Source organism: Rhinolophus sinicus, chromosome 2, assembly GCF_057876585.1.
Source record: "Rhinolophus sinicus isolate RSI-liver-muscle chromosome 2, RSI-T2T, whole genome shotgun sequence".
NCBI classification, from domain to species: domain Eukaryota; kingdom Metazoa; phylum Chordata; class Mammalia; order Chiroptera; family Rhinolophidae; genus Rhinolophus; species Rhinolophus sinicus.
Window position 1 is genome coordinate 55745851 of NC_142502.1, and position 24741 is coordinate 55770591.

A 24741-nucleotide genomic window follows, 5' to 3' on the forward strand; every position below is an offset into this window, starting at 1 on the left:
TTGCAAAGTTCTGAGCAGATGAGTAATGTGATCCCTCTGGCTGCTAATTTGAGAGTAGACTACAGAGAGGTAATGGGGGAGAAGCAAGGAGGCTAGTTAGGAAACTATTGTAACAACTCAGAAATGAGCAGTTTGGGCTGAAGTGGTAGCAGTAGAGGTGGTGAGAAGTGGTCAGGTTCCAAAGGTAGAGAAAGTATTTTAAAGGTAGAACTGCCAGAATTTTCTAAGTGGGTATGATATAGTAAGCCAAATAGATAAAGAGAGAATTCCCCATTTGCTGAGATGAGGAAGATTGTGGCAGGGGCAGATTTTATGAGGGAAGACTACGATTTTGATACTGGACATTTTTTTTAGATATTCATTAAAATCCAAATAGAGATGTTAAGTAAGCACATGGATAATGAGCCTAGGGTTGAGGGAAGAGATGCAAACTAGAGGTTTGAATTTGGAAACTATGAACTAGATGAGATTGCCACTGGAGTAAGTGTTGGTGAAAAGAGAAGTGTGAGGACAGGGCCCTAGGATATCCCACATTCAGATTTGTAGGGCAGAGAGGAGCCAAGAAAGGAGTGCCAGTGAGGTAAAGAGGAACACCAAGAAAGTGCGATGTCCTGGAAATCAAAATGACAGGGCATTTCAAGGAAGCGGAAGTGATCAGCAGTTCACATGCTGTTAATTAGTCAAGTAAGATGAGGCCTGAGAATTGGTCATTGGATTTAGCAAGAGTGAGGTTGCTGATGACCTTGAAGAGTGGTTTTGGTGTAGTGTTAGAGGCAAAAGCCTGACTGAAGATGATTCAAGAGAAAATGTGAGAAGAGGAATTAAAGGCTGCAAATGTAGATACATCTTTTTGGGTATCACTGTTTAAGAGAAGTAGAAAAATGGGGATATTGGCTACAGGGGGAAGTGAGGTCAAAGAGATTTTTTTTTTTTTTTTTTAAATAACATGGGAGAAATTTCAGCATATTTATAATGCTGACAGGAATGTTCTGGAGTGGTGGAAAAATTGATGATGCAAGAGTCACTTGTGTTTCATTGCCCAGGAGAAATGGGATCCCATAGAGGACTTGGTCTCACATCATCTGTGGTAACAGAAGAGAAAGCAGAGAAAATGGGCCCAGGTGGAGGGGGCTGGGTAGATGTGGTGGGAGCTTGTGGTGGTTCTCCTCTGATGTTTCTCATTTTTCTGTGATGTAGTAACTAGGGCATTAGCTGGATGTGGAGATGGGGAAGAGGTGCTGGCTGATGATGGAGAGAGGGTATGCAATAGTCCCCTGGGAGAATAAAAGGCTGAATGGTCTAGAGAAATGTGGTCGGAATGCCGGCCAGCTCTAAGGGCCCACTTAAGGCTTGTAGTCATGAGTTCAAAGTGAGATCTGTCAGCGTGATGGCTCACTAGTCATTTGTACTGGTGCCGGTGCATGTGGGGACATAACTAAGAGTTAGAATTAAATAGATGGTGTTTCCAGGCAAGTACAGTGAATCAAGTAAGAAGCAAGGGAGTTGATCTTTACATAAATGTGCATAGTGAACATGCAATCAAGCTGCCTAAAAAGGGAAAGGAAAGCACCAAGGCACTGAGCAACAAGGAAAAGGTTATCAGCTCAATGAATTGTAGGTCCTGGTAGAATGAAAAAATTGTTGGGGTTGGGGACATAGAGGAAAAGAGTTGGAAAACGAGTTTTGTGCCAGAAAATGGAGTCCTCGAAGTTGAAATTGTGGAGAGATTGTACTACTGGTAATGCCACGCTCTTTGGTATCACCATGGGAGTGAAAGGCTCAAGTAGAGTGGAGGATAGATTCATTGGAGGAGAATGAGTTCAAGAAACTGAGAGGCCACCATATTGGGAGAAATAGCCTCAAGGATTATGACAAGAGTGCTGTTAGAGAGTATGACAGTGAGCTACAATCTTCAAAGAATGAGCGCAGATGAACTAGGAAGCAGTAGGTAAGTGCAGCAAGAAGAGTTAGTGGCTGGTATAATCTGATGGCATAAGAATCAAAGCTGGAGGTTTTAAGAGGAGGAAGGGAGAATGATCTAGAAACAGCAATGTGGACCAAGAAGCAAACTCACCCTACCTGTAGGTCAAGTGGTATGAGAGGAGTGGGCGAATAAATAAATAGTCATCATTTGAGAGAGCTGCTTGGAGGCAGTGCTTAATAAGGAATTTATTGAAAAAAAATTAATATAATACAAATTAAGTTGGGGATTTCCCAGGAAATCCCAAAATAAAGTATATTTATTTAACATGGTTAATTAAGGACTTCTAGTTCCTAGGCTAGTTGGTCCCGAAGGAAGTGGAGTGCCATAGATTCTTCGTAGGAGATCCATGTTTAATAGAAGAGAGTGCCCAGTGTCTACAATAAGAGTGAACTCTTCACCTGTGGCAGGTGGCAGGTAAATTAGCTCCACTGGAGAAGAGTAGATACTAGAAATATTTTTTAAATGGGTTTTTTGAACGAGGAAGGCGCATTAGAAAAACAGGTTTAGAATTTGCAAGTTGAGGGAGTCATAGATTAATAACAATAATGCTGAGATAAGTTATTCTAGACCCTCTCTTGGAGGGCTAGAGGATCTCCCCAGAAATATTTTTGACAATATAAATTTAATTTAGTTTTAGCTTTTTTTTCTATGTTTCTAAATGTGACATTTTGTTCTTCAGTGCTGATTTTTTTTTTTAATCATAATTGGTATAACTTGGGGAAGGGAAAGAGTTTTAACCATTTTCTCACCATAAGTTTCTCTCATTTTAAATCTAGATTTTACTTTGCTTGCGATGGACATGCCCAGCACTGCCCCGTCAGATGCTCAGCCTCAACCAGTTCTGTCAATGATACAGCTTTTTGGTTGGGATGATATCATCTGGCCCCAAGTTGTGGCAAGATATTTAAGTCATTTCCTCCAAAATAGGTAAGTGATTCTCTTTCAGGTATGCACAGTAATGTAAACCCATGACAGGTCAGTACACTAGGAAAGTAAGAATTTTCACAAAAGAAACTGGTCTTTTACTACCAGTAGTCTCATTTTTGGCAGTTTCTTGCTTTTAGGTTTATCAGCATCTTGCCAGTATTATAGTAGGAAGTCTAACTTATGTTTCATGGGCTGCTTTAAAAAAAAGAAAGAAAGAAAAAAATGGTGCTGCTTAAGCTCTTTTTCAAAACTGGTTTTGTAGGACTGCCATATTCCCATCCTGAAATGACCTTTCTGCACTCAACATTGTGAAAGAAATTATGCAATTAATATTGCTGAATTTGCAAGACACTGATATGTTATTGAAGTTTTAGATTTAATGATAGCTTTCCTTTAGACAGCTAGATTTTTAAACATTTGACTCTTAATTTGGGTGATCGTTAACAAGACACTGCACTACCCTGAACATTGGTTTCCTATCTATAAGTATCTCCTGCCACAATACATGAGAGATCGGAGGAACCCCAATAGTAAAAATATACAATAAACGAAGTTAAAATAGAAATACTATAGAGTAATCAGGAATATTTGAATAAGAATATTAAGATAAGGGAAAATAAAATAAATATACCAACTTAAGAGACCATTGTAGTTCTTGTTCAAGCTGGGAGTCAGTGAAAAGGAAGAGGGATGCAGCTGGTAAGGTGTCTTCTCATAAGGAAGTTCATTCAACAGAGTCATTAAGTCATTTCTCATTGGCTGTCAGTTGTAAAGTAAAGGAGTTCAACTTTACTTGGATTACTTTTAGATTCCCTTGAACTTGAGAATTCTGTAATAATAACAAACATTTATATTATTTGTTAAACACCTTTGCTAAAATTATCCAACATTATTTTAGTTTTAAAATACTATTAGTGTATTAGTAACATTTGAAGCAACTGAAATGCAAAGATGTTAAATAGCTTTGGGAAAGTTGTATAGGTAATTCATTACCAATCTGAGTTCTTCTGTATTGTGTACTATTTTTTGATCACTAATATTCAAAGTATTTTAAAACAGTATTTCTAGAATTCCATTTATATGTATTTTTAAAATTTCTGACTTTATATAACACTTGATAGTTAGCTAAGAACATCCTCATCCTTTCTCCCTCCACTTATAAAATGATTAGAAATCAAATTAGCCAAGCCCTGGGCTTCATAGAAATAATTTATTTATTTTTTTAAATTTCTGTCAGATCTTGTTTTGGAATTCTTTAATAATTACAGCCTGTTTGGTGGGGAGCAGGAAAGGAAGGGGCAAGAATGGGATTGGTCAGGAAACCCACACAGAAATACTTTTTGTCTTTATGTCTTTAACTTTTTTCTTATGTATATGGTCATGACCAGCTTCTTAGTTTATTCACTCTAAGGACCACTGTTTTTTATTCCACTGTCATTTCCTTCATTATCATCTCAACAAGCTAGTTATAAGCTCCTTCCATGCTTTCCACCTTTAACCATATTCTTCATTACCTAGTTCCCTAGGCATAAACCATACACATACACCATCAGTGGAATAAGAAAATTAAAAATTAGAACATTACAAATGAGAGCAAGAATATTTATTTAAAATATATTTTTGTGTGTATCTGTAGTGTTCATTTTCAGCAATGCCTGTCTGTATTAGTTGTGTTTGCCTGTAAAATAAGTAAGGCCAAGAAGTGGGAGATGTTAGAATGTTTTTCTTTATTTCTTAATCTCTGTATTCAGGGAACTTATTGTTGGGTTTTGTTTTTGTTTTTAAAGTCCATCAATTTATCTTTACAGCATGTTATGTGAAGCACTTTCTCAGTCAGGCTGTGCATCTTTTCAAGCCTTAACTGTAAGATCATGGATCCGTTGCATTTTGCAAATGTATATAAAAAACCTCTATGTGTCCGATGATTTATTCATTGATATAAATTCTGAACAGGCAGTAGGTAAGTATTGCAGGTGTTTTGCTATCTAGATATCTGTGTATGTTTAACATTTCCTGTTTTGTTATATAAACTAAGAGAAAAGATAAAAAATATATTTATAATTTGGTATGAATATAAGCAGAAGTTTATTTCTTTTTACAGGCTATTTCTTTTTCTTGTTATTTTCCTGTTACTATATATGACAAATTTCTCTCCTATAAAGATAAAAGAATTCGTTTCTTTGGAAGCCAGGAACAAAAACTAGCTCTTGGGTGACAAGCATTTATTTTTTTTATTTATTTTACCTTGAAGAACTAATCACAAAGAAATTAGAAATATGAAGTAAATAACCAGATATCACTGAAAACCCTAAAAAGAAAACTATTCAATTATGAATAATTCCCCATTTATATTACATATTTTTCCTCTCCTCTGTTTTACTATTAGTCACTGAGTTATACTTGTACTTTTTTTTAGATATCCCGTGCATTTCTGGTTATCTGTAAGACACTCCTTTTCCTAAAGCTATTCTGTATGAACATTTATAAATCACAGAATGGCTGGACTGAAAAAAAATGCTCCAAATTTGTTTTGCTATGTTATTATATGAGGTGGCTTTACATTAATAACTTCTAAGGCTATGGTGTTCACAAGTACATGTTTTTTGTTTTAAAGTATAATAAAACCTTTCCTTAGAGAAACTTAATTCAAAGTTTTTAATTATTTGAAAATTTGAATTTTAAAAGAAAAATATGTTATAAATGAAGAATGCTAGATGTCCTGCTTTCTCATTTATGTATATAACATAAATTTATATAATAAACATGTTATGTAAATATCAATACGTAATTTTATTTTAATAGAAAAAGAGTACATGGAACAGTTGGCTGAACTGACAAGGTTGCTGTTTAAACTCTCAGAAGTAAAGAATATTTTCGCGAAGTCTCAAGTTGAATGTGTACCCATCCTGGAAGACCCCAAAAAAGCACTTATTCAATTTTTTGAGGTATTTTTTCAATTATTAATATAGTTGTCCAGATTAGTTACAATAATTTTTCAAAAAAACTTGAAATTGTTCATAACGTCCTTCTAAAAAAGGAATTTTTTAAAATTGAATCATGTTATTGGATGCCTGATACTATAACATTCTGGAAGAATAAAAATGTGAATCTAAGGTATGGTGCAATTCACTCTTAAAGACAGCAGAAGAATTACATTTAATGAAAAATAAGAGTAAAGAATGCTACATGAAAGCCTTGCACTAAGGCTGACCTAAATTGTAGGAATAGCTTGTTGCTGAAATTGCTGGATTAACAGTATTCTTCAGGTACTTGGGAACTAAATTTCCTTATATATGGTCCATAATACTTCCAACTAATGTCTACCATCCTGTAGCAGTGTAAATTTTACAGTAAAATTTTAGTCTATTCAGCATAAGCACCAAATACTTCATATAATAGTGTGATTGGGGCTTTAAAATTCAATCCATTTGTTTTGTCTCCATAATAAATAGTCCCATTCAACATTTTATCTTCAATTATTAATTTTATAGGAATCTATCTTATGTGATGGTCTTTGCTTTATAGCCTAGTTAAGGTTGTTAATGTGTTTGAATTTGTGTTTTTCTAAGCTATTCACAGTAAAAGTTGGTTTATTTTCCCACAAAACGGTTCGTATTCACTGCATTGAAAATAATTACAACCCATAAGCTCTTTTCATAAATGTAAATTCTTCTATTGGTTTCTATTAGGTTAAAGGACAATTGTATGACAATTAGAGATGTTATATAAATCCTAAAAATATTTAGTAGTAGTACATGCAGATGTAAAATACACATTTCTGTGAGCTTTTTATATAGTTGTTGATTGGATCTCAACCTGTCATTAATTAAACACCTATTCTAGGAACCATCCTGGACCAGAAAGAGAGGTAGAAGTCATGTGTTATTCCACTGATCGTTTTCAAAGGCTCTTTTAATTCAACCCAGTCCATATTAATTATTCTTTCGTCAATCAGTAAATAATAATTATTTGCTAAATGCTGATGATATTATGCTAGGGTTTCTTAGGAATTTGAAAAACCAAAAGAAGTAGTCCTTGATCTTAAAGAACTTTTTCTTGTCTGAGAATACAAGATATTCGAAGAGGTTAAAATAGTACTAAAAGATCGTATATACTAAGTGCCAGTTAATTAATAGATCAATCAGTAGGTTAGCGTTCAGAGTACCTTGGTATAGGAAGTTTGGATTTTATCCTGTGAACAGTGTGAAGGCTTTATAAAATTTTGAGTAGTTCTGATGTGATTAAATGACTTTTTGGGAACTTTGTAACAATAGAGCAGATTAAAGGTGCAGGAGAACTATTGGCCAGAACACTAGTCAGATTTAGAAGGAACTGAAGATTGAATTATGAGATTTTTGAGTAGATATGAAATAAATACTCTATTTAGCTAGAAGAATGATGATACCTTAAGGAGAAATAGGAACATTATGATTTAGCGTGGGGCAGTAGTTCAATTTTAAACTTGGTTCATTTGAACTTGTGTTAGGGGTCCCCACGATCATCCCCAGGGTCGGTGATTCACTAGGAAGGCTAACAGAACTCAGCGTATAGTTGTACTCATAGCTATGACTTATAGTGAAAGGATTTAAAGTGCATTCAGCAAAGAGGGAAAGGTACATGGGGTGAAGTACGGAGAAACCAAGCACAGCGTCCAAGAGTCTCCTCCTGGCTGTCCCACTGGACATGCTTAATTCTTCCAGCAAGGAACTGTGACAACACATGAAGTGTTGTCTACCAGAAAGCTCATTGGCCAAGGTTTTTAATGGAAGCTGGTCACATAGCAGCCTTTGCCTAGCACTCACAAAATCCCAGACTCTTAGAAGGGAAGCAGATATTCAGCATAAACTATACGAGGTCTGATAAAAAAATACAGTGAATGTTTACATTTTAAAAAGTTTGTTACAGTAAAAGACACATTGCCATTAATACCTGTCAAAATACTGCCCCTCACTTTGAACACATTCATCCCATCGTTCTTGCCACTTTCTGAAGCAGTTCTGGCAGTTCTCCATTGTGAGTGCCTTTAGTTGCGCTGCCCTGGCTGCCTCGATCTCCTGAACCAATTCAAAATGTTTACCTTTCACGGTCCTTTTGACTTTGGGGAACAGCCAGAAGTCGCACAGTGCCAGATACGGTGAATAACGTAGAGGAGGACACACTGTAATGTTTTTATTTGACAGAAATCACTACCAGAAGCGATGTGTGACACAGAGCCTCTCTGTTGTGATCACAAAATACGGTGAATGCTGCTGCCGAGTGCCATCCAACGGAAAGGCAGAGATCTTCGATACAGGAAGCAATGCGTCAAACCTTAGTAACAGTGTGTGACAAGGTTCAACTTGTTCAGTGCAGTCAGTTAGGTGTGAGCTACAGTTGAGAGAACATGTGTTTTAAAGTGGGCTGTAAATCATCCTCCATCATGACAATGCTCTGTGTCACACATCGCTTCTGGTACACGGCAATTTCTGTCAAATAAAACCATTACGGTGTGTCCTCATCCACCACATGGATCTGGTACCATGTGACTTCTGGCTCTTCCCCAAAGTCAAAATGATTTAGGACATGAAGGCAGCCAGGACAGAGCAACTAAAGACACTCACCAAAGAGGACTTCCAGAACTGCTTCAGAAAGTAGCAAGAATGATGGGATAAGTGTGTTTGAAGCAAGGGGGGAGTATTTTGAGGGGGATTCATAGCAATGTGTCTTTTACTGTAATAACCTTTTCTTTGTTTAATTTAAACATTCATCGTATTGTTTGATCACACCTCATATTGTTTGCACACACAGTTTAGGATCAATGAGGCTTCTGATCAGGAAATGGTGGGGAAAATCTATGATCCCAAATACCAGCCAAGGGCAAACCTTTCAAGTAGGTCTCTTTAAGGAGAGCAGCCTTGGGCCTACTATGTTAATTATTTTCTGCAGAGAAGCGATAGCATGACTTGTAAGTAGTGATAGTCAAGACACAGAAATAACACATCTCATCGTCTCAGGAGGTTAAGGCTAAATGTAGAGACATACTGAGATCCAGGGCACTGGTTCTCAAAAGTGTGTTTCATAGATCTCTGGGGGTTACTTATACCTTTTCAGGAGTTTTACTCAAAAGTATGTTGATATTTGCACAAATAGTGCAAAAGCTTTAGCACGAATCAACACCATGGCCCAAGATTATATAGCAGTCGTTATAATTTTCACTGCTATGCAATCATAAGAGGAAAAAAAAAGCCAGTTTTATTTAAGAATGTCCTTAATGAAGCAGTAAAATTATTTATTTTATTGGATTTTTGACCCTTGAGTTCATGTCCTTTATAATGTTCCATGAATGACAATGGAAAGTGCACTAGAAGCACTTTTGCTGCGTATCAAAGCATGATGAGTGTCTAAATAAAAAGCAGTTATGTGATAATTTGAGTTGCAAACTGAAGTGACTGCTTTTATCCTGAAAGAACAACTGGTAAAATATGGTTATTCAGATTTGTGTATTTGTCAGACGTTTTCTCAAAAACGAGTGAAATGAGCCCGTCACTTCAAAGAAAGCAGCTGATGGTGGTTGTTACTAATAACATAATTTGGGCTTTTAAGAAAATTAGAATTTTGGAAAACTTGTATTTGCAATCATGAGCTTGAAAGCTTCTTGATACTTAAAGACTTTTTCAATGACAGTGGTGGGGTATTAACCAATATGATTTTTTAATGTGGATAAAGAAATGTGTCAGCATTGACTGGGAAGCTGCATAACTCAGGGAACCCAAATTTTCCAAGTGACCGATTTTTTAGACCCATGCATGCTTTCTAAAAAACCCAAATGACAGGTTTTTTAGAAAGCAGGCATGGGTATAAAACATTCATTCTTAGAGCAAGATAGACCAATATAGCATAGTACAAAATGTTCATTGACATGGTTTTGGATTTCATATTAAAACTAACCTTTAAGAAATGCTATTTGTCAAGTTTTGGTGTAATATCAAAGAGGAATTCCCACAGTTATCTGAAAAATCTATTAAAATACTTGTTCTTCTTTCAGCTACATATATTTGTGAGACTGACTTATTTTCATCTGTAACATGTTGCAACTGATTGTATTCAGAATTAAAGAGATTTGCAAAAATGTTTTTAAAAGCCACTTCTCGCTAAATTCTTTTTTTCTTTTGGAAAATAGTTGTTTTTCACCAAAAGTATATTTATGATTTATGTTAGTATACAATATTTATTATTTTTAAATGAACTGGTAACTTAAAATTTTCTCTTAATTTCTAATATGGTAAATATCAATAGACATAACCTGTAAATAGGAAGCTCTTTAAGATTCTCCATTTTTAAGTGTATAAAAAGAACTAAGACAAAAAGTTTGGAAACTTGTGGTCTAGGGAAAGAAGTGTAGAGAACCAATGGCAGAGAGCTAAATCGAAAAGAGAATTCATCTGTACAATTCTATAATACATCATCTATATATCACATTGTGTGCTCACCACCCAGAGTCACCCCAATAAATTTAATTTACAAAAAAAAAAAAAGATTCATCAAGTATGTCTCTTCTTGTTTTCACCTGTCCAATTCACAGTCGATCACTTAAGTTCACTAAGTTTCTTATCTTTTCCTCCATTCCACATTTTACTATCAACATGGCTAACTTTAGTATCACCTTGGATAATTTATCTTAAGCCCAAGGGGGCCTCATTTCAACTGCCCTTACCACCACTCTCACAATCTTCCATCCTTTATTTTTTGGTCACACCTATAGACACTCAATCTTGGTTTGGTGCAACGACTTACTTTCTCTCCTTTGACTTATATGCTGAGAGCAGCAGAATGAAAATCACATAACTGTGTTTTGATGCCATTGTGTCCAGTTTAGGTCATGGAAATCCACCATAAGTTCCCAGTGATGGTTTGAAGACTTTAACACTCTTCTTAAACCTTCTAACCCATCTCTAGCCAGTCTTCTCTTGATTCTTTTTGTGATTTCTCACTTCTTAGTCTCACCCTTCGTCAACTTATTCTTTCATTTATTTCCTTTCCTCTTTTCCCCACTTCACTGTTATCCTTACAGCCTCATCTTACATTTCTCTTCATCACCTGCTCATTTTGCCATCTCTACACTTGGTTGGTGCCTCATCCTTTTTTCCTCTAAGTTAAAATGGCATCTAATGGCGCATAAAGAGAATTCTGGGGGGAGAAATCAATTCATATCACAAAGCTGAACTTTATAGAGGTCTTAACTTGTATGGATTTGGTAACCTTGCTTGTAGGTCTATCTTGTAGGAATTTGAGGATTTTGAATTCCCAGTTATATACTAGGATGTTTGGAAGTCTCGATGTGATTTAGTTATAAGCTTCTTTTGTATCAGTTCCATGTGTCTTTTTATTAATACTTTGCTGAGTCAGATCTTGTATGAATAATTTTTGGTGAATTGATTTTTTTGTTCTTATTTTAACCATAAAAGGAAAGTGTTATTTTTAGTTGCATTTTAATTGCTATGAACATTTATTGGAAAGTTAAGGATGAAGGCTTAAATGGAAGGTGTGTGTGTGGTTTTGTGTGTGTGTGTGTGTGTGTGTGTGTGTGTGTGTGTGTGTGTAGAGAGAGAGAGTGAGAAATTAATCTTTATTTTTTGAAGTCTGTATTGTATAAAACTTGGAAAGCTAAATCATGATTTTCCTTATTTATAGGCTGTTGGTGTAACTTACGGGAATCTGCAGGAACTTTCTGATAAATCTGCCATGGTCACAAAGTCTTTAGAATACCTTGGTGAAATATTAAAATATATAAAACCTTATTTGGGAAAAAAAATTTCCAGTGCAGGGCTGCAACTGACGTATAGTGTGATGGGTATGTATTTCTGATATTATTAAAATTTTCTGAGTTTGAGTCTATAGTATCATGATGGATAGGAATATACTAATACACTGGCTATGTCACTATTCTCCATACAATCATAAAAATAATCTGAAAGACAGTGATTTAGCTAAAAAACAATTCATGTTGGCTTCCAAGTGTATCTCTCTCTTGTCCTACCTTCCTTCAGAACTTTTCTTGTTGTGCTTGTGTTAATATTGAAATTAATTATGATCAATACAGAAAATAGGTCACCAGCAATTTACTATCAGTACTCTGTTGTCAATCACTCACATTGTGAATAACTGGATAATTAAAATGGACTTTTTAAAATGCTTACCTATGCTTTGTTAGAATTTAAAATATCAGAAAACTGTTTTATTTTTATGGTTTTTCTCTGTATGAAGGAGGTCAGGAAAGAATTTATTACAGCACTAAGGGTATTTATGCTTCAAATCTTGTATATCACAACACAATGTTTTATTCTTTGAAAAAGAAATCTTTTTCTGTGCCTAGTCTGTAACACCAGAGTTCATCCTTCTTTAGGAAGTAATTTGAATACCTTTGTTCACTGAAACCGTGTTGCTACCTAAAAATAGGAACTGGATAAAGGGAAATAAGAAGGATTTCTTTAGAAGTTTTTATACAGAATTTAAGTTTTTGTTTTTATTTCTCTGTGGCCTAAACCTTCTATCTGTTCCCTTTCATCTTATAAACATATGAATAATCCTGATTTGGGCTGTATGAAACCTTTTATCTTTGTTGTGAAAAATAAAGGAGAATGCGAAAGTGTGTAAATATGGATGATTTAGAATGTAGTGAAAGCTATAGTAACAATTCAGGCATCATAACTTTAGAGAAAAATGTGAGTGAAAATTTACTATAAATTCAACATAGTAAAATCTAGATTAATAAGCATTTCAGCTTTTAGGCTTATAATGCTAAATGTATGATTTCAGGGAATATCTTTATTTTACAAAATATATGACAGTCTTATCAGGAACTGCAAAATCATTTTTGGATTGGTGATATGTCGACCCAGGGCAAAAGTGTCCTTTTGAAGAACTGAGGGCCTTGTTTGTTTTGTTAAATGGTTGATTTTTGATTTGATGGCAGGTAGATCTATATTCTTTTGTCTAGATCTCAGAGACTGAGAGCAGAGTATACTGCTACAGTGTTGCTCATTTAATTCATTAGAAATTAGAGACAGATAACTTATTGTCTTCTATGATGTAAAAGGTTTATAACAAAATGGAGAAAGAGCAGATAAAAACTTTGGAGAGTTCGAACCTATTGTAAGTGTGCAGGGTTAGGGTATCATATCCACTTGAGAGAAAGAGTGTAATACTAAAATTATGGGCTTTTTTCACCTTGCCAGTTCTTAACTGGGGATACCTCTGCTGTTCATTTGCTAGGTACAAACTGTTGATAAAATTGCCCTTCAGATTAAGGCATCGGGGATCTTAACTGTAGTTCAGTAATTTCTGAGAAAGCAGGATTGATCAATCAGTAATATCTTCAACTTTCCCCTTTGTATCATTTTTTTGTTTGTTTTTTCTCATTCTTCATGTCTTTCACTTTTCTGTTTCCATGCCTTTCCTTTTGATCATCCCTCTCTCCTCAGTAAGTCTTCGCCTTTTGTCTTTGTAATTGAAATTCTACCCCTGTCCCTTCAGTGCCCAGCCCAATGTCCCACCTTTCTTACACTCCCAGGTAGACTTGATCTCCCTGATTCTGCTTCATCTGGCCTTATGACATTTTTTGTAGTTTGACATTTATTATAATTTGTGTACTTAGCGTGTCCTATCTAAATGTTAAACCTACTCATGGTAGTGGCCATAGTTTTTGAACTTTTCATTCCTGTCATTATGTTGTATTTTGAACAAATCAAAACATTTACTCTGTGTGTGTATGTGTGTGTGTGTGTGTGTATGTGCGCACACACACATTCATGTATGTATCAGGCACTGGATTGGGAGCTGGGGATACCTCTGGGGACACATCAGTTGAAGAGCTTCTCCAATATAGGAGATGGCATGTACTAAATAAATATTTCTGGAATTTAATTATTTTATAAAGCTAGCTAATAGTATATAATGTATTTTTTAATGTTCCTAAATGAGCAAAGTTCCTATACATTTAAAAAATATTGTAATGATCCCAATCTTCATTTTTTTAAAGCATAACATATGCATGCAGTAGACATAAGTAAATACCTAAGAACTTTCATAGTGCATCTCTTTGAATTGTGGGAGTACATTACCCACAGTTTTTCTATATTTTCAGCTTCATCAGTAAATAAGTAGTATGTTTATAGGCAGGAAAACGACTTGGTTTTCCACAGAGCTACGTGATGTATTTAAACTTTTCCCAAAGTTTTTTATTTAAAAAATTTCTTTCTTTGCATGTTTACTACCACACACACTCAAATATTCTTTGCTGAAACTTAAGAAAGGTAGGGTTCTGCTATAGCAGTAAAATAAATGTATCACTTGTGCCTTCTGTGAACTCATAAAACTTAAGGTGTTCAGCAAAGCATTTTAACCACTGCCGAAGATGAAATACAAGGGTCTATGATGCATTTTTGTTTGGAAGGCCCTTGCTCTTTATAAGTTAGCACACGTGTGACACCTAAGAGTGACATGAATCATTTCAGATGTCAGTGACGATGGCAGTTCCTCTTGTGAGTATATTAATGTTAGTTAGAATGTGAGTTCTTCTTACATTGCTGTCATTTTCAAGATTTTCACCTACTGGAAAAATGAGGAGCAAGCCAGCATTATTTAAAATATTGCTAAGTGAGCATTGTGTTTTTTATGATTGATTATTGTATTTCCTTTTACAACAGAAGATTAATGTTGCTGTTTGTTCTTAGAAGTGTTTATTGGTTGGGTTTATTTTTTTTTTAATGTCAATATACTCTTCTATAAGCGTATTTTTGTGTTCCTTCAGAGCTTGAATTTTAAACTTTTTGTTTTATGAAAATGACTGAATTTTATCACCTTTTTTGCTTTCCAAGATGAAATAAAATATAAAAGTTTATGTGATACATGTACCACGGTGCTATTTGGACAAGCACTTAGTGAGCTCCTTTTAAATTCGTTTTTTCAGTAAAGAAAACTTCAATAGCAGTAATACACTCTAATGGGAATTATATAACTGCTTTTGATTACTTCATTAAACAAAGGGTGCTCATTTGTTAAGCTTACTATCGTCAAATGTAGCAACTGACAGACTCCTAGCATTAAGGAAACCATAATATAGCTCACATAGTAAAGATATCTGTTTCTCTTCTTTCAGAATTAAAATTTAAACTCCCTGTTTGTTTATGTTAAACGTAAGTTACAAAAACTGAAGTTCAAAGAGTTTAAATGATTGCTTCAAGGTATTACACCTAATCCTTTTTTCCTATTTTAACAATTGAATTTAGTTATGCCTGTTCTTGTTGCAAACTGGGTTGAGATAGCATATAAAATTGTATGTAAGATAATAGTAGAAAGACATAAGAGTATCAAAAAAAAAAAAAATGTGGAGTAATAGGATGAAGCCCATGGAAAAGTAAGTATACACATAATAGCATAGTGTATGATGTTACAGTGTTCTTAAAGTTGCGTTGTAAATTTGCCTCTGAGTTTCCTAGCAGCCAAAACAAAGAGAGGGCTTATTAATTGCAACACATAATGTATAACCAAGTCACATTGTATATGAGAGTGTGTATATATTAAATGCCATTTTCTCGGGAAATGTATGTTTTTCTTGGCTCAGAACTCACAGAAATTTGTGTCTTTAGTGGAACTACAATACTTGACAAGATCTTTTGAATCATAATAAATGTTTCTTCCTCTTACCTACTTTAACTTGTTCCTGTGTGCTTTAAATATACGTTTTTTAGTGAAATGACAAAATTTTCTAGTTGGAAGAAAACCTTAAAACCTTAACTGCTGTTATTGCTCTTCCTTGTTAGGAATTCTTGTTAAATCGTGGGCACAGATCTTTGCCACCTCGAAAGCCCAGAGGTTACTGTTCCGGATCATCGATTGCTTACTGCTGCCCCATTTGGTGTTACAGCGAGAGAAGGAGCTGCCTGCACCCATGCTGACAGCAATTCAGAAGAGTCTTCCTTTGTTTCTCCAGGTATAGTAAGCGTGGCTGTTCGAAAGTTAAAAAGGAAAACAAATGGAAACTTTGCCTTAACACAGTTTACTAACTGCAGATATAAAAACCATACATTGTAATCTCCAAGTGTACATGTGGCACTTCCACTTTTGTATTTGTCTCTGAAAACAAATATGGAGAAGGCAAAATCTCCACCCTCAAGAAGCTCAAGTTGAGAGAAGAGGCTGACTAGCGTAGACGCTTAGAGTTGTAGTGTGCTCAGTATTTTTCTTAGAGGCCTCGGTTGTCTGTCGGTCAGACTGAGACAAGGAGATGTGAGAAAAGACACTGTAAAGGATATTATTTGTCAAAGAGCACAGTGGGTAGGAGTTGAAGTTCTATTTCTGTCAGAGGGGATCAGCATGTAAAGGGCATGATTTTTATGAGGAAATATGACACGCTGGGGGAAAGCAGATACTTCTCTTGTGGCTGGAGACTCACATAGGAGGAGCCACATAATGGACAGCGGTATATGCCGTGGTAAGAAGCTTGGACTTGTTCTTTTCCATGGGGACTATGGATGGATTTTGAGCAGAGAAGTGGGAGTGACATATATTTACATTTTAGAAAGGTGATTCTGGTGGCAATGTGTACGATAGTTGGTGTGGAGGTTAGATGGGAGACTTGGAAAGCAGCGAGTAGTTCATTATCTGACGGTTTTGAAGTAAAGCAGTGGGTGTGGAGCTCCGTAGATTTCACACTAGAGCTCAGAAACAGTTAGGAGCTCTGGTCGAAAAGACTTGCTGAGTGAGTGTGTGGAGCAACAGGAAAAATAGCATCCTTTCTAGATTCCAGAGTGGCTGCTTCTGTAGCTAGTGGTGCTACTAACTGAGATGAGAAACGCTGGAGATAAAGCAATGAAGGCAGGATTTTTGAATAGCTTTCGTTTGAGGTGCTGGGGAATGTCTAGGTAATGATGTCCAGTAGGCACTTGGATATGCTGATCTGTCATTCAGGAGAGGGGACAGGGCTGGACGTGTTCTTTGTTCTTCATTAGTGTTTGACACTGAAGATAAGTGCTTCTTAATTTGTGCTCCAGCAAGGGAAGCTGAGGAGGGAGGGGAGAATAAATTGTGATTAGGTAATAAGCAGTCTCTTCCACAGATGAGTTTTTTTAAAACAGATTTTTACGATTTCTAAGACATTTAAAGTTGGCTCTTTAATTTTACATTCATAGTACCATTTAAAACAAATTTTAGTGTGTCCACTAGCAGGAAGATAAAGCACTGCCAGCGCCAGAGAGGGGGGAGGGATGTCATGGGCAGCCTGAAGGGTCTGGAGTGCTTGTTCCATGCGGCCCTCTTAAGCCAAAATTGTACATTTAATAAGAATTCTTATAAACTTCCAAAGTTGGAAATTGAAAAATGTGGTGAATTATCCATTTGACAGAATTGACTTAGAGCTGTATCATTAATTTCTTGAAGGTACCTAGTTGCCCTCTTCAGAATTTTCAAAACATATCTATTCCTTCATCTTCTGATTTAATGTGCTTTTCTTTAAACAAAGCATTGAAGAAATGAGGTAGAGGGGTGTCCCTTTATTTTTTTTTAATTGTTTGTTTAGTTGCTGGTGTTCTAACAGCTCTACGCTAGTTTTCATTACAAATACTCTTTCAAAATTTCTCATTGGGTAAATATTTGTACCTAAAATGGAGACATACGCATTTCTAATTATTTCTCTGGAAAAACACATTGTGAATCAGCAAGTACCCAATCAAATTATAAATGAACTTTTGGAACATAATTTGTTGTTGTGTGATTGTCTGTATTTAGTAATATGTAATATTTAATAACACTGGCAGAAAAAAATTCTGTTTCTCAGGGTATCGGTTTAATTGTAAGTATCAAATGCTGTACTCTACATGAAAGTGTTTTGTTAAATTCTCTACAAAAGGAAGAGATTAAATAGACAGACATGTAATACGACATTGTAAGTTTTGTGGGACCTTGATCAAGCTTGATCAAATATCTCTAAACCTCAGTTTCCTCAGCTGTGAAATTTGAACTATAGTAACACTGATTCAGTGGTTTTTTTGAGACATTTAAATAAAATACTGAATATAAACCACGTGGCACAGTGCCTGACAAATGGAAACCTCAATATAAATTGTTATTATTCTGAGTCAATCTTCTGCACTTCTCTCCTCAATTTTTTTTAAAAAATTTATCACCTTTCTTAACGTGGAAGATTTTTCGCAGCAACTTTTGTAGTCTTACTCAGACCAAATGATCAGTGCCCTACCTTAAAAATACTGACTTAAAAAAAAAAATAAAAAAAAATACTGACTTAAAAACGTATCTTATAATTTTGAAATTACAAATATATGTAGTTGCTGAGTGTGGTGGTCAAGTTTCCTGAGGAGGAGGGGAAGAAGGACACTTCCTTTGCCTTCCTGCACTTTCCCTGCTTCCTTGCTGTGCCCCACAGATGAGTACATTTGGTTAGACACCACAGCATCGCTGTCACCAAGCTCAGCAACTCCCTGAACTTCATATAAATGTTATCTACTGACAGTGGGCCGTGTCCTTGTGGATTGTGATCAGTTACAAGTTCTGACATAAGTATCAATGCAGGGGACAAAATTAGTAGGTTGCTAACTATTTTTTATATTTCCTTCTCTTTTAATATTTCCATCTCTCTTTCTTTTCCCTGTAGGGCATGTGTGTCGTGTGTTGTCAGTCTCAAAATTCAAATGCCTATTTGAATCAATTGCTGGGGAATGTTATTGAGCAGTACATCGGGCGATTTCTTCCAGCCTCGCCACAGCTGTTAGATCTTGAACAACATCCTGTTTTGTTGGCACTGAGAAGCTCGGCCACAGGTGCACCGATATCACAGCTAAAGAAATGCATTGTACAAGTCATAAGGTAGATGTAAATATTAAAGCTAAGTGGTACTTACAATGTATTAGTCTCTTGAAAAGTAGCAAAGCATCTCAAAAGTTTTCGCATCTCATAGGATACTGGTAGTTTAGAAACTTTTTTCCTGAGAAGCATTATCTAAGATTTTACTGAAATGACTTTCGCTCATGGCGGCCTAAGACAATGTTCTTTAGATTGCTTGTTTTCTCCACATAGCAATTATTTTCCTTATTATTTTCCATAATTCCTTATAAGCATTTATTTCTTAAAGGCATATGTATATGTGTTTTAGTTTTTATTAGATAAACTAATTGTGTTTTGTACTGCATAAGATACAGTAATTGTATTTTATAAAAGTTTACAAGTGAAAATATGATTGCTAATATGAAAAAGGAAGCTATATGAAGTCCTATTTTCTTAGTCTATTCTCTGTCTTAGTAACTCAATTTTATTATTTGGCAGACAAATAAATGAAACTTCCGAGATTTTCTACTAAACTCCATACCTTTTACCTGTAACATTAGAAGATTCAATAATATAATAGAAATTATCTTTCCTTTGTCTTCATAGAGTATTTACCTTCATATGAAATCAGCTTTTAAACTTTAAGATGCTATGGTGATATATATTATTCTTATCTAATATATTTTTCTGTTTTTAATGACCTGATGGTTTTAATGACCTGATGTTATCCATCACCTCTTTACGGAATTCCATGTCTAAAATTTTTTCTTTTTTCTGACCGTTTTTTAATTTGTGTTCCTAGTGTTCTGTTACTCAGGTTTGGAAGCTTTATGGTCTTGGTTCCCTGTCCTTTGTCACCCTTTGCCAAATAATTGTTTCCTTCCTCCTTTTCACATCTTTCTTTCCTTACACATCAGACCTAGAGTATTGCCAGAGTCACCTAACTACTTTTACTATCTCTAGTCTTTTCTTCCAGTCCAGTCTAATGCCCCAGATTACTTTTCTTGCAAAGCTGTTCCATTGTGACACTTTCCTGCTCCCAGACCTTCATTTGCTCCTTTTTTGCCTATAGAATAAACTTCATATACCTTAGTTCTCCATGATATGTCACTTAACTTTCCCATGGCATCATATCATATACAAACCCAAATGAGATTGGTTTAGTTATTGTCCCTCCCAAATGCTTTACGTTTCCCTACATTACAACTTTGTTCATTCCATTTTCTCCATTAAAACGCCATCCCTCTGGACTAAATTCTACCTAGACTTTATAAGACCTACACCTATTATAACATCTCAGTGTACCATGATGCTTCTTTCCTTCTTTGGAAGTCATATGCTCTATACAATTCAGTTTGCAGAATTGTAACATTTCTGCTTTACTTGTATCTAAATTGCCAATAAGATTGTAGTACTCAGGGGTGGCCAGTTAGCTCAGTTGTTTAGAGTGCGGTGCTTACAACACGAAGGTTGCTGGTTTGATCCCCACATGGGCCACTGTGAGCTGCGCCCGCCTTAAAAAAAAAAAAAAAGATTGTAGTACTCTACCACTGTATTTGAGACACTGTATAAGTAATTTTAGTACAAAGCAAATGACAAGTGCTGAAGTGAAATTAAATCATTCAGCTCATAAAACTGTTTTAAAGCCAGTTATTTAGGATACTGGCTGCTTTAGCTGATTTTCCTATTTACCAGTGAAAACATTTTTCTCATGATTTCTAGTTGAAGACCCAAAAATGTAACAATTCCTTTTTTTTTTCTTTTTTTAAATACTCAGGGGAAAAAAGATAGAATTCACCTCCTATGCCTTCCTCCGTTCCATGCTTCTCTCCTGCTTCTGTTCCCCAGCTTAATTAGGCCTGCATCCTCTGAATTCCCGAGAATTCTGGGCTTAGTTTTCAAAGCACCTATCACACTATATATTACGATAGTCTTTTTTTTGTCTTGTTCAACTTTTCCTCTGGACGCTGAGCCCCTTGCTTTCAGAGACCATGATTTATTTAACTTTACATTCTTGTTCTTAGTCTTGTACCTGGTATACCATAGGTACCCAATAAATGTTTATCCTAGGCATTAGAAATTCAACAGTGAACAAAAAAGACAAAACCCTTACCCTCAAAGAATGAATGAATCTTCTAAGATGTAGTATTTGTTCAAGTTACTGTATGGAACAGAAATGATGATGAAGCGAGAGTATCTGCTCTGAACGGGTTTATATTTCGTAGTAATTTCTGTGCTTCATTTTGGCAAATTATTATTGCTTTGCAAATATATGTGGATGTCTAGTTTAGATTTAGCTGCATTTGACAATTTTTCGTATTGTCTAGACTTTTCAGAAACTAATTTCTACTTTCATTTATTCTACTAACAAAAATACACTGACCACCTCTTATGAGCCAAGACCTATTCTAAGAGGTAGAGACACAAAAGTGAGTCAGATAAATTATCTTTATGATCTATTTTGAGTTCTAATGCGAAAAGTTGTCCTTCTTTCAGAGAAGATATTACATCTAAATGACCTCTCTGATTCATTTACTTCCTGTGGGAAAGGAAGAGGTAAAGCCTGCGTGGGGAGCTAATTCCCAGGACACTCCTGTTTGGGGAAATAAGACCCCTCCTAAATCCCTAAATAAATAAATGTGAGGAGAGATTTCTTTATGCAAATTTGACATTAGAGAAAATGTTCATTATAGAGGAGGTGATAGAGGAGATCAGGCCTATATTAGAAAGGAAAAAACAAATTAGCAATTAGATTTTTATTTGGATTTTGATTAAGTTTATTTTAAGACCAGGTTGCTTTAAATTTAGTTTGTGTCTGTATTCTACTTTGGCCCTTATAGCACACAAAAAGGATGCTCAGTCATTGCTTCTAAAATCTTACGTTTGAAGATAGCATGGTAAAATATACATTCTTTTTAGAAATTGTGCTTTATTAATTTGGGGTGGGGGTAAAATTTTCCAATGTCTATAAAGTGTGTATCATTTTATTCTGCTCTACTGAAACTTTAAACAGAAGAAAAAACTAAGTTGTGCTTCTTTCCAGGAAATCCTACTTGGAGTCTAAACGGTCCTCGTTCCCTCCTCGCTTAGCATCCATTCTGGCCTTCATGCTCCAGCTCTTCAGAGAAATTGATATAGATATTTCTGAGGTTGAATTACTTCTCCCTGGCATCTTAAAATGCTTGCTGTTGGTCAGTGAATTCCAAGGTTAGTTTGAGTTTGTGTTTGCTGTACTTTTCTGTTCACAAATTAAGAAAGTACTCTTTCCTATGAGTTAAATTGATAGTTACAAAAGTATTTGGCTATTTTATATAAGTTTGTATATATCATGGCTAAGGAACAAACTCCAACTAATAGCTAGCTGAGGCTGCGCATGATAAAATGGTTAAAAACGGGCATGTTTCGGTCTAGTTTAGTTTGGTTTAGTTTTTTCCCCCAAGGCAAATAGTTTTCTTGAGGGTTACTTCCTCTAATTAGACTTGTTAACCTCTTAAAGAATGTTTGTTCAATCTGACTCCCCTATTAAATGCAACTTGTTAAATATTAAGTGGTGAGGGGTCAGCATACTTTCTTGTTTCTATTCAGGTTTCTGCTAGAATATCTAAGCTGATTTCTTGGGCAAACCTGAAAGGATCCTTTGATCCTACTCCTTTTGTTTTCAGTCCCCTCAGCCTTACTGCCAGTGATCTCTTTAAAATATCATTTATTTAATTCCCCACAGTGAGTAGCATGCTTTAATAAGCTTATTGGGAATATGCTGAATAGTAGCCATAGTTCTGTCCTAAAGGAGTTTTTCAGTGTAAATAGAATGGTGTGTGTGTGTGTGTGTGTGTGTGTGTGTGTGTTTTATATCATCATAATGTGATTTCTTCATAAATGCTTCATTTACCTAAGTTATAATTGCTGATAAGTGAGTACAGTATGTATCCTGAAGAATCTGAGGGCAGCGACCAACATGGTTAGCTGAAAGCTCAAACAGCTCTTTGAAATGTTCTCTTCTTTTTTTTTTTTTTAGATTTTATTGGGGAAGGGGAACAGGACTTTATTGGGGAACAGTGTGTACTTCCAGGACTTTTTCCCAAGTCAATTTGTTGTCCTTTCAGTCTTAGTTGTGGAGGGCACTGCTCAGCTCCAGGTCCAGTTGCTGTTGCTAGTTGCAGGGGGCACAGACCACCATCCCTTGCGGGAGTCGAACTGGCAACCTTGTGGTTGAGAGGATGCATTCCAACCAAGTGAGCCATCCGGGAGCTCAGTGGCAGCTCAATTCAAGGTGCCGTGTTCAGTCTTAGTTGCAGGGGGTGCTGCCCACCATCCCTTTCGGGACTCGAGGAGTTGAACCTTCAACCTTGTGGTTGAGAGCCCACTGGCCCATGTAGGAATCGAACTGGCAGCCTTGTGGTTGAGAGCCCACTGGCCCTTGTGGGAATCCAACCGGCAGCCTTTGGAGATAGGAGCACGGAGCTCCAACCACCTGAGCCACCGGGCTGGCCTGAAATGTTCTCTTTTATCTCAAAATTATGCATATTTTGTTTTCATCCTTATTTTATTTTAGTATTTAACATGATCTTTCTGCTCCCAAGCTTGGTTTTATAAAAAATGTTGTGTTATGTTAATTTAAAATACCCTACTTACTAGTAACATCCCTTCACTGAAGACTACCCAGATGGACCCTAGACTTTTCTTTACAAATATTGCCCTCATTGAAAACTTATGCATACTTCTAAATTCAGGGAAAGCCTGTTATATGTACAATACAAAATTTCCTGAGACAGAGTAGACAATATAAAATTTTAGCTAGCCTCTTATTTCAATGATAGTAATAGTTATTGTAAAAGAGACCAGGGTTTGGAAGGTAAATTTTGCCTCTCATATCTAGTGTAAACCAAAATTAATTTTAGACTATAATAAAGGATAAAAAGCATTTATTTGAGCACAAGGAGCTATATAGTCCAGGAGACACACATTCAGATAGCAACTTGTGCTCCAGTAAGATAAAGTGGAGGGCATCCTTTATAAAGTTCCCAATTTTATGCAAATGAGGTTTCCAAATTGTGCAGTTTTGATTGGATGGGGCAGGTCTCAGTCTGTTGGTTGAATGACGAAAGCAGTCTATTGGTTTCCCTGCAGTGGTTGACTCAGATGGCATAAACAAGCGGGGCATAGTTCGGGAAGCCACGAGTTCAGGCTGAGGTTCTCAGTATACAGAATATGCAAGAAGCCCCTGTCAGCAAATGGGTGCTAGACTCCTAATATTCATTAGATTTAGGCCCTCGGTTGACCATAGGGAATCAACCTCGGAAGATAAATTCCTTCTCAGGGTTCACATCCAATGAATCTTTGTTCTCGGGGTTCACACTAGCTGGTGAATTGTTCACATGTTCAACGTCGATGGAACACAGAATTCTCCATCTCCACATTACTGTCTTTGTGACCTCGAAGGAGCAGCATTAAACACTGGCTTGTGTGCTTAGCTCAGAGAAAATTCTGACTCTCCTTGTTGTCTCAAGGTTTAAAAGGACAGTTTATAAAATCATAGAAAATGTTCCTAAATGATTCAGCACGTGCACTCCTAGGTATATGCCCAAGGGTATTTTAAACACATGCCCACTCTAAAACCTGTGCCTAGGAGCTTGAGGAGTTCCACTTCTGGCATGGCAACGTGAGGAGCTTTGCCAACCTGCTCCCAGCAAAACTGGTGAACATTAAAACACTTAAATTCTCTGGAAATAGTCTAAAGGTATACAGCACATGGAGAAACATTTATTGAAGGAAAACCTAAAACTTTGTAGGAACAGCAAGAATCTGTGGTACTTGAACCAAGATCTCTTCTCACAGCTCAGTAAGACAGAAAGTCTACTCCAGACTGGTAAATCCAAGAACAGAGGGTTCCCTCTCTCCCCAGCTCCCAGTAGTAGGGCTGTTATCATCCTGCGAGAGGCAGGCTATCAACATTCCTCATCTTGTCCCACATGACCTAAGGCTGAGGTTCCATTCTAGGCAGGTATGGTTGAGAA

At 36.0% G+C, this 24741-nt stretch overlaps 1 protein-coding gene across 3 annotated transcripts in view; it reads left to right on the top strand.

Moving 5' to 3' along the window:
- The window catches only part of MMS22L (MMS22 like, DNA repair protein), a 115032-nt gene that overhangs the window by 78270 nt on the left and 12021 nt on the right, over nucleotides 1-24741 (top strand). For all 3 annotated transcript variants that reach the window (XM_019743388.3, XM_074333325.2, XM_074333326.2), the window contains exons 16-22: nucleotides 2761-2911; nucleotides 4720-4871; nucleotides 5714-5856; nucleotides 11582-11741; nucleotides 15712-15881; nucleotides 18558-18769; nucleotides 21771-21934. In XM_019743388.3, coding sequence (XP_019598947.3) covers nucleotides 2761-2911; nucleotides 4720-4871; nucleotides 5714-5856; nucleotides 11582-11741; nucleotides 15712-15881; nucleotides 18558-18769; nucleotides 21771-21934 — 1152 coding nt within the window. The remainder of the gene's footprint in view (nucleotides 1-2760; nucleotides 2912-4719; nucleotides 4872-5713; nucleotides 5857-11581; nucleotides 11742-15711; nucleotides 15882-18557; nucleotides 18770-21770; nucleotides 21935-24741) is intronic.